General features: G+C 37.7%; 2 protein-coding genes across 2 annotated transcripts; both read right to left on the bottom strand.

The window, feature by feature from the left end:
• Positions 5,738 to 6,804, bottom strand: LOC104747192 (glycine-rich protein 3-like). The gene is made up of 2 exons (XM_010468779.2): positions 6,489 to 6,804; positions 5,738 to 6,155 (listed from the first exon to the last, which is right to left on the bottom strand). Exons 1-2 carry the CDS (start codon positions 6,574 to 6,576, stop codon positions 5,953 to 5,955), a joined length of 291 nt encoding a protein of 96 aa, XP_010467081.1. The 5' UTR covers positions 6,577 to 6,804; the 3' UTR covers positions 5,738 to 5,952.
• Positions 7,876 to 8,517, bottom strand: LOC104747191 (abscisic acid and environmental stress-inducible protein-like; the record flags this gene model as incomplete). The annotated part of the gene is made up of 2 exons (XM_010468778.2): positions 8,378 to 8,517; positions 7,876 to 8,039 (listed from the first exon to the last, which is right to left on the bottom strand). Coding segments are annotated over exons 1-2 (246 nt in total), but the record flags the coding sequence as incomplete, so codon positions are not given.

Below are 10,279 nucleotides of genomic sequence, written 5' to 3'. Positions count from 1 at the left end.
GTCAACAACAGTTCGTCAACGGGCCGAGAGAAGCTCGTGTGGTCACCAAGGTCGCAATCAAGGCATCCCTACCTGGTCACCAAGTGCTCCTACGCAAAGACAGACTCCACGGCACCGGTACTATGAGCCACTGCCTACACCGGTTCCGCGATCACGGCACCATTCGGCCTATGTTGAGCAGCCAAGCAGGACGTATGCGCGCTCAACTCAACTCCGAGCACCAGTTCCTATGCCGTCCCCGCGAATAAGCCGTAACTCGGCCCCTGCCGAGAGGTCAAGTACTTATGCGCCCCTAGTGCAGTTCCGCGAGCCGCTAGCACGATACAAGGAACCATTCCAGGAAGTGGTCAGCGCCGCGACCTTACCAAGTCCAAGGAGTTTTGTGCCGCCAGTTCAGCACCGTGACCTGCTCACGCTGCACAAGGAACCGGTCAAAAGAAGAGTTAGCGCCGAGGATAGAACAAGCCCGGAAATGTCAAGAACGGATCTTAGGCCGTGCACCAAGCTAGCTGAGGACGTCTCCTCGACGAAGCAATCTGAGCATGAGACGGATAATAAGGAGCACGCCTATGGGGCAGGCGGGTTCGTAAAGGCGCCAGCCGAACCTCCTGACCGTGAACCTTACACATTCGGAGGAGCTAGTATTGATCATCACGCAGGCCAAGGCCAAGTCGTCACCGTCACCGACCAAGACCGACTTGACGTTCGGCCACCACCCTCAGAGCAGAACGTGTTGCAAGAGTCTCCTTTTAGAATGCGTGACGAAGCTTTAGGCGAGGTCAAAGAGGAGTCAGGCCGTGTGTGTAACGCCATAACCGACGATTGCTTGATAATGGAGAGTTTCAAGCAAGCTGAGCCACCGAAGATGGCCACTGAAAGGTCTGTCCATCCAGTGATATTATTGACTACTACAAGTAGTACGCTCCAGCTGGGAGTCGCCAAGACCGAGCCATCTCTCTCCACTTTTAGCGCCAAGACCTTTACCGCACAAGGTCATATGGCGATGCATTTGATCAACTTTGGTGCGGACCAAAACTATGTGTGGCATCCTGGAGAGCGTCTACAACCTACCGCGGCCTACGAAGGGATCAAAACACCATTCACCGCTAGCCTTATCAGGGGAGTCCTATCCTTTACCCTTAAGGCTCTACTATTTTCCTTTGATCCCGGTAATAAGCCGCGAATGAACTTGTGATGCTACTGATTTGGGTCTTCTTATGTTGAATCAGGTGAAAAGCAAAGTTTTGAGGTCAAAACTTCTAGAAGAGGGAGGGAATGATGTGATCACGGGTTCGACCCCCTGACCAAGACGCCCGAGACGTCCCGGACGGCTCCGAGACGCATGACCGAGAAGCATCGGACATGGACAGAACGCCTATCTCGAACGCGGCCAAGGCACCGGCGACCCTCCCAGGAGCCTCAACGCGACCAAGGGAGCTCCAACAAGGCGACCAAAGAAGAATCAACTTGGAGGAACAAGACAAAGTCACCTCTTGAGTATTTCAAGGCCGAGCTTCAACCTACGCACAAAAGGCCCGAGGATAGCATCACCACTTAGGCACATTGAGCCGCGACCAGCTTTGGGAAGCTTGAATTGAGTGTCTTCACCATCACGCCAGTGTGAAGACATCCCTAAGCCATTAGAAGGAGCTGTACTCTTTTTCCTACTTTGGGTTTGTCCCAATGGGTTTACCAAAGAGGTTTTAACGAGGCAGCAAACTCTAGTGCATCTCCACTTTGATCCCACTTGGCTCATGACTTGGAAACACTTATTGACATGCTTAGGAGCCAAGGAAGTGAAGATCCTATCCACGTTCAGCCAATGACGTGGCCACCCTATCCCCTTCCCTTCTTTTCTTTTGAATTTCTTCTTGAACCTTCTTTGACTGTTGGATTGGTCTTTGCTTTGCTTTATCTTTGCTTTTGTTTTTGGGCCATGTGTATGGTTTAGATCATGGCCACGTCTCTAGGGTTTTACAGTCTCCTTATGTAAGCCTCACTATATAAAGGCATCAACCCTCATTGTAAAAATCAGACTTGAAAGAAATAGAAATTTTCACAAAGAGAGATTCTTTGTTCTTGTCTCACCTCTCTCCTTAGCCTAAGTCCGGGACTTGGCTCTTGAGAAACCCTAAGAGATTCACAAACCGGGTTTGTAATCTCTTAGTTGACCGTATCAAGAGGAGAGCCAACCCTCTTGTGTCGTCGCATCAAACCACCTTTATTCCATCGCCCATCTCTTTCGTCCCACCGTCCCAATCTCGAGTTCTCTTCCGCCAGCTCTCGAGTCTATCATCGATTCCACTCCGCCAGCCTCGAGTTCTTCACCATCAGTCCTCGAGACTTCCCAGTACCATCTCGCGTCGTTTCCACCTCCGTTTCCCACCGGTTCTGCCATTAGCCGTATCCGCTCAGCCGCGTCCGTACGTTCCGAGAAGGCTTCACGACTATTTTCACAAACCGTTCGTTGGAACCTCCTCAACTCTCGTTTCTGTCGTTTGAATCCTCTCTGGATTCGAACCCTTGATGCTTGGCCGAGGAAAGTCCCACCGATTCTGACTTGACCGAAGACACACTCCTCCATTGATCCATAGCCGAGTCCGTGGGTCACATCAGTGAGTGTCGTCAAAGGTTGTTATTTAAAAAGAAAACTTAATGCAATGGTTGAGGGAGAGTAATCAGGGATTGGAATGAATTGTTAATGACCATGAAATCATAGGTGTTTGGTATTATTTTGATTATGTTATAATTGGGTGGAAAACGTAAAGAAGAAAATGAAGGATAGACTTCAATGGAATTCTTTAATTACCTTAAAGATTGTAATAAGTAATACAAATAACGTAATCATAGTAATGGTTCATCTGATTCTATTTGGTGGTGCGGATCTTAACCCTNTGTATGATTTCATTATGAAATATATTAGATGCTAAAACTAAAAAATGGAAGGAAGATATTTTTATAACAATGTTGAAATTCAAAAAGCAAACTATACAACAATTATATTTTTTTAACAAACTATACACCATATAAAATACAAATAAAATAAAGTAAAAAAAAAAATAGAATGTTAAAAATTTAAAATTAATGAGAATGACATGTGTCAAAAATATAGAGTGTTAAATGTCACATTATTAGGCAAAATCACATGACGTGTAATCATTTTATATAAGAAACTACCTTCTTATATCTTGAGAAGACTTTAGCTGAGCCTTCAATATCCATTGATTCCATTTTATGGCTTCTATATAATAAAGTTCTGCTAGCTTCATTAAGCTATAAGACTATGTGCATTGGTAGGTTCTGGAAGAGTTTCTTATTATAAAAATAAATAAAAAACAGAAAAATCATAATATTTTAACAAAAATAATGGAGATAATATACATTTTCATCTAGAAGGAGACATTCAAGACTTAGTAAGATATTGTTTCTTCCAAAGTTTTGAACTTTCCAAATATGAATGACCCAAACAACAATCCTAGATACCAGTGTTGTAGTTCATAAAGAAAACTTAATGCAATGGTTGAGGGAGAGTAATCATGGATTGGAATGAATTGTTAATGACCATGAAATCATAGGTGTTTGGTATTATTTTGATTACGTTATAATTGGGTGGAAAACGTAAAGAGGAAAATGAAGGATATACTTCAATGGAATTCTTTAATTATCTTAAAGTTTGTAATAAGTAATAAAAATAACGTAATCATAGTAACGGTTCATTTGATTCTAATTGGTGGTGCGAATCTTAACCCCTTTTTGAATTTTTAAATTTGAATCCAAACAATTTGAAAACGATTTTGGACAGGATTAATGTCACATACAGTTCAAAACTTGAAATAGGTGTTTGGGATCTTGACCCAGACATTAAACCAGAATTGATTTAGAATTTGGTGGTGAAGTAGGAGAACTAAACCAAAGAAACCCAAGGATTAAGAGATTTTTGGAAAAACCCAGAGGGAAGAGAACATAGATGATGGTGAGTTACTGTTCAATGAAAGGGAACCAGATATGAGACCGAATTTAACTATCCAATAAATATGACTACGATGGGATCTAAGAGATCTTCACGGGGAAGCTGACCAAAGAGCTTGCAGCAAACATATATGATGGTGAGTTACTGTTCAATGAATGGGAACTATATATGAGACGAAATTTAATTATCCAATAAATATGACTACGATGGAATCTAAGAGATCTTCACGGGGAAGCTGACCAAAGAGCTTGCAGCAAAGGATGGAGACCAGTGGCGTATGCACCGAGAAAAAACAACAAAGGCTCGATAAAAAAGTTACATCGGAGGTGATAGTTGTTGGGAACGATGGTGGAGAAGGTGAGAAGGTGAGTACATGTTCGTTTGTAAGAGCTGTCGATTTATTTGGTGGGCCTGTATTTAGTTTTGTTTGGTTAAGCCCAATATTAAAACATAAAAATAATAGCCTTTAAGAATAAGAATAATGGAAGAATATGTATTAGTTATATAATAAGTCAGATATCATGTTATTAGGAGAAGTTGAGGAAAACCTTTTTTTATTATATAAGATTTAAAATTACATATATTTATCCAGAATATGAGAAGAATGATTTTCTCACATAAAAAAAAAAAAAAAAACTAATTGTTTAGGCCATGCCGATTGGGGACCTTGCTAAATGATATTTGGCGTTGGATGTCGAAACTCCGAAACTCTTCCTTAGGCCATGTCAATCGCGAAAGGAATACTCTGCGGTGGATAAGCTCTCTCACTATGTTTCTATTAATTAAGTCGTTGGATCGATTGTATACAGTTCCACCTCTTTGGCTGGTTAACTTGTTTGTACCATCCTTATACAGTTTAATAAAGAGTTTATATTTTTTAAAGAAAAAAATTGCTTAATTTCAAATAACCATTTTGCTGTTATTAGAAATTACGTCATCAAAAGGGTATATCCATAATTACCCAAATTACTTATACTTAAATGGAACCTTAAGTGGCCTTCAAGATCACCACCATATTGATTTGAACCTACGACATTAGGTTTTGGAGAGCCACGTCCTACCGAAATGAACTTGGACTATATAAGAATCTATTTTGCCACCGTCCCCTTGGTTTTGCCCTTGTTTTTTTTAGATCCCATCTAGCTTTTCTTTTTGTTACCAAGAAAGAAAGTATCTCTAACCTATTTGATAAAACTCTAGATAGGATCCTATCTGAATAGTTTTTTAGGCCCTTCGATTCTTTTGATCAAAATACTCGATAATTTTATTAAACGTTCAAGGTTTTTTTATATATAGAGTACAAACCAGAAAATTTTAAAGAGAATGAAGGAAAAAATATACTCTAATTCCCATAAACCCTACTATATAATATAGAAATTTGTTATTCAAAAAAACCACTCTAGTAAATCGGTGTCTATCTAGTTAAACCCTATTGGTTTTAATCCAATTAATATTTTCACATGGTGAGACTTTTATCTTGATAAAGTATAAAATCCCTAGTAGAATAAACCTTTACCTTCTCATTTTGGTGTTGATGGATGTCAATATCTTCGTCTGTTATAATTTTAGCTTTGTCATCATCACCTAATATTTTTAGTTTTCAACGTTCATCATGCTTTTAGGCTAATTAAACTCTAAAGAGACACATCAATTGAATTTGTTGTTGGATCTGTTGTGTTTTGTACGTCTATTTTTTTTTTTTCTCCAACCCTAAGAGTATGAATAATAATAACATATATCACTGTTACATAATGGTGAACGAAACGATAACGTTAACTAACTACATACGATTTTATTATGCAAACGGCACAAACTAGAACTCGAACTCAAACACATAAATACAGTATGAAACTTCATTCCAGTATTTTTTATCTTCCCAAATATATCCTCCCCTTTTTGTGTACAAACACACCATGTCTTATTTATAATTAAGTTTATAACCATACAGACACATACCGCATGGTGGTTAATATATTGTATATTTAGTGACCAGGCTGAGTCTGAACAGCTTCTCCAGCATAAGAACAGCACCTTAAGCAGCCACGGTAACCTCTGTAGCAGCAGCCCTGGCGACAGTAACCTCCTCCGATATTTCCTCCTCCTCCATAACCTCTTCCGGGAACAGAGCCTCCACCGTAGCCTTGTTGATCAGGTTGCACTGTTTCGTCTTCTTGCTTGACCGTGCCTGTCCAAAAAAAACACTATTTTAATTCGGCGGTTATTTAAGAAAACATTCTCTTAAAATCTTTTTAACATATGTTTCTAAATGTGGATCTCTAATTTTTTCTTAAGGATTTATAAAAACGGCGTCTACATCGACTATATAATTCGTACAAAACATCTAAATAGTTTGAGTTGGTCGAGATGCGTATGGTAAGGATTAAACATGTCGACTGAAATATTATCAAATGGTACGTTAGTTCAAATTTGCATCACGAATATATATCTCTTCTTTCAAGTAGCTTGTAATGTAAAAAGTAGACTGAAATATAAAAGAGAAACAAAACAATTTACATACCCAACTCCCTTCCGGATGCCGCAGCTACTTCGGAGACGACGAGAAGAACTGCAAAGAGTCTCAACAGAACCAAAGCCTTGGAAGCCATTTCTTCAACTTCCTAATAACTCTATGATTATGGAATGGATCAAATGTTTCCCTCTATTAAAAGAAAACGATCGAGGTGGAGGGAATGAGATCAAAGGCAGTGTTTTATCACAATCAAAAACAAAGTGATAAGAAGAGAAGTGTCAAAGTTTTTGCATGGGTTGATTGTGTCGTGGGCTCGTGGCCATTTGGTTGTTGGATTCATTCAAAGAAAATACAAAACTCCATAAATGCAACCCCGTCTTCTAAATATTCTATCAACTTCTCAAACACAGCGCATCCACACACATATAGATATTGTTTTTGTTGCTTTTTGAACAGAAATGTCGTCCACTAGTGTTGTACCGGTTCAGCTCACTGATTTCGAACATAAATTATATAGGAGCAATATAAGACCCCTCTAAAGTTGGAATGTGCAAATGACCTTGTATATTGAATTTATATTATCCAATGATTTCATAAATTTTTGTGGCTGAAAAATTACAATATTTACTATATGTTTTTTTTCTGTATATTGAATTTATAAGTAGTATATTTAACACAATTTATTCTGTATCTCTACAATTGTTTTCAAATTTAAAATTACAATGTTGTTAATACATTACATTGCATGCCATGATTAATTTGATATGCATTTATCATTTTATTATTATATTTTTTGGCAGCTGTAGTTATAATCATGAAACACATATGTACTTATAATTATGATTGTTTGCATATTTTTACTAAGCATAATAATATCTCATACACAAATTCAGTAAGCTGGTTTTGCAAATTGGTTCACACTTTTTACTGCAATAACATGATTTATGTATTCTCTAAGTATATATATCTTACAACCAGTTATCAAACCTTAGAATTTATGATCTTTTGCATTAACAAAAGCAATTCATTGGCCAGTCCCAGACTTATTTTGTATCCAAAACTAAGAGTATGAATAATTAAACAACACTCTCTTTCACACAAAAAAAAGAAAGAAATAACTACAAACGATTTATTTATGCAAATAGCGAAGGTTACACTTAAACACAGAGACATTACATTCTTAAGCTTTTTCATTACACATTCGCCATGATTTACTTATTGTTACACACACACATAAGCGTATCTATAGATGCATTCCTGCATGTTGGTCATTATATTAGTTTTTTCCTTCTCCGTTGACCCCGTGGCCTCCTCCTCCTCCTTTGTGTCCTCCTCCGTTGTATCCTCCGTGGCCTCCTCCTCCTCCTCTGTTGTATCCTCCTCCTCCGTTGTATCCTCCTCCTCCGTGGCCTCCTCCTCCTCCTCTGTTGTATCCTCCTCCTCCTCCCCTGTTGTATCCTCCTCCTCCTCCTCTGTTGTATCCTCCTCCGCCTCCTCCTCTATTGTATCCTCCTCCTCCTCCTCCTCTGTTGTATCCTCCTCCACCTCCACTGTTGTAGCCACCACCATGACCATCAGGGTGCACAGTTTCCTCACTCACTGGCAATATTTCAGCAAAAATGGTTAGCACGTGCAAATGTGCATTTTATGTTTAACTTCAAATATGCATATAAATTCGGAAGTGCTCCTTCTTTATTAAAAAGCTTTTGACTATACGTTCTATATAATTTTTTTATAAAATATACCAGAAACCCACAACATAATTAAGTGAAGTATGTTTAATTTGATTCTAGTAAGCACCAATAATTAGATGAGACAGAGAGTTCTATTAGCCTCATAAGCATAATATATTTTATTTTTTTTATTTTTTTAGGTTATATAGCCTCCAAAGGAAGAAGTATACTATAGACTGAAATGTGTTAATAGAATTTACGTACCTGGCTGCCTTGCCGCAGACACTTCGGAGACAACGAGAAGAATTGCAAAGAGACCAAACAGAATCAAAGCCTTGGAAGCCATTTTTTCTTCTCAGCTTCTTATAACTCTCTTAGTATGTTAAACCAAGTGATGAGTAAAATGCTACGCTGCATGCCCTCTATTTATAGAAAACGAGAAGGGGGGGAATGAGAAAAGTCAAATAAATGCTACAATAAAAACAAAGTGTTAAGGAGATAAGAATCAAAATATGTATACGTGTTTCATGTGTCGGGTCCCTTTATGGTCCGTTCTTGGAATAAATTTGGAACTCCGTAAACGGCTTACTCCACTAGTCTTTTAGATATTTCTACAAACTTGTTAAGTACAGCGCATTCGTTCGTACACATAACACATGTAGCCTTGCAGTTTTTTTAGAATTCCTTTATTAATGGATTATTTATTATCATGAGGGCAGAAAAGTCGTCCACAGTGTTGTCTCTATTGATACTTGTTAAATATATCCCTTCAAACCTTTGCCGACAGACAAATCTATTCAGTGAAAATGAGTAACTATAGTGAGTTAAGTAGACTATAGAGGAGCAATACGTAGTAACTACGAAGGACTTACTCTAAAAGTCTCAATAATTTTGCTTGGCTATATATTCATCATGACAAATAATGGAGACTTTATTGGGNGGGGGAATGAGAAAAGTCAAAACAAAGTGTTAAGGAGAGGAGATAAGAATCAAAATATGTATACGTGTTTCATGTGTCGGGTCCCTTTATGGTCCGTTCTTGGAATAAATTTGGAATTACGTAAACGGCTTACTCCACTAGTCTTTTAGATATTTCTACAAACTTGTTAAGCACAGCGCATTCGTTCGTACACATAACACATGTAGCCTTGTAGTTTTTTAGAATTCCTTTATTAATGGATTACTTATTATTATGTGGGCAGAAAAGTCGTCCACAGTGTTGTCTCTATTGATACTTGTTAAATATATCCCTTCTAATCTTTGCCGACAGACAAATCTATATTCAGTGAAAATGAGTAACTATAATGAGTTAAGTAGACTATAGAGGAGCAATATGCAGTAACTACGAAGGAGTTACTCTAAAGGTCTCAATAATTTTGCTTGGCTATATATTGGTCATGACAAAAAATGGAGATTTTATTGGGAAATTTGCTTGGCTATATAGTTAATGCAGGCGCCAGATTGTTATCAAACTATCTATCCAACTAATCCGAGCGAGGTACCTAAACGTAAATTAGGGTTCATACATCCGTAGAGGAGATGAGTCTTGTCGAAGTTATTGAGTGTAGACATGTAGTTGCCATCCTTGCTAGATACATTTTACTTGGACGTGAGTCGTGAATTTCTTAACTATTTTTTTGACACGGTATCTCACACAGCTATCGTAAATTCGTAATACTTTGTTCCATATTTTTTATTTATTTCAAGTACTATTAGACCTACTCCATTATATTGGTTATATACACCGGATATCTTTAATAATCTTTTAATATAAATTTAGGACTCTTTCGAAGAGTGAGAAGAGTATTTTAGAGAAGATACTAAAGACATTTCGTTAGACATTTTCTATCTTACATATCATTTTTCTATTAGTTTCCAACATTTTAAAAACTTTAATCTAACTAAAAACACTCCAGTTTTATCACAAATGGAGATGTTTTAACCAGTTTTCTTAATTTTAAAAATAAATTGGATCCCATCTATACACATATTCACTTATAACTGTAATAAACCTAGAAAATCCTTAGTAGCATGCATCATTTTATAAATTTTTTTATATATAAGATAGAAATCTGCTATACGCGGCATATAATTTTTTTTTCTATAATTTCTTTTTCCAATATACTAAATATGATTGGAAAAAGGCACCCAGAATTTGAAATTTGA

Source organism: Camelina sativa, chromosome 15 (assembly GCF_000633955.1).
Source record: "Camelina sativa cultivar DH55 chromosome 15, Cs, whole genome shotgun sequence".
Taxonomy (NCBI): Eukaryota; Viridiplantae; Streptophyta; class Magnoliopsida; order Brassicales; family Brassicaceae; genus Camelina; species Camelina sativa.
This window is presented reverse-complemented; position numbering and strand designations above follow the sequence as displayed.

Coding starts and splice junctions, on each gene's coding strand:
- LOC104747192 (XM_010468779.2), bottom strand. CDS start 6,576: ATGGCTTCCAAGGCTTTGGTTCTGTTGAGACTCTTTGCAGTTCTTCTC. Junction 6,156..6,488: donor GGCATCCGGAAGGGAGTTGG/GTATGTAAATTG, acceptor TTTTTTGGACAG/GCACGGTCAAGCAAGAAGAC.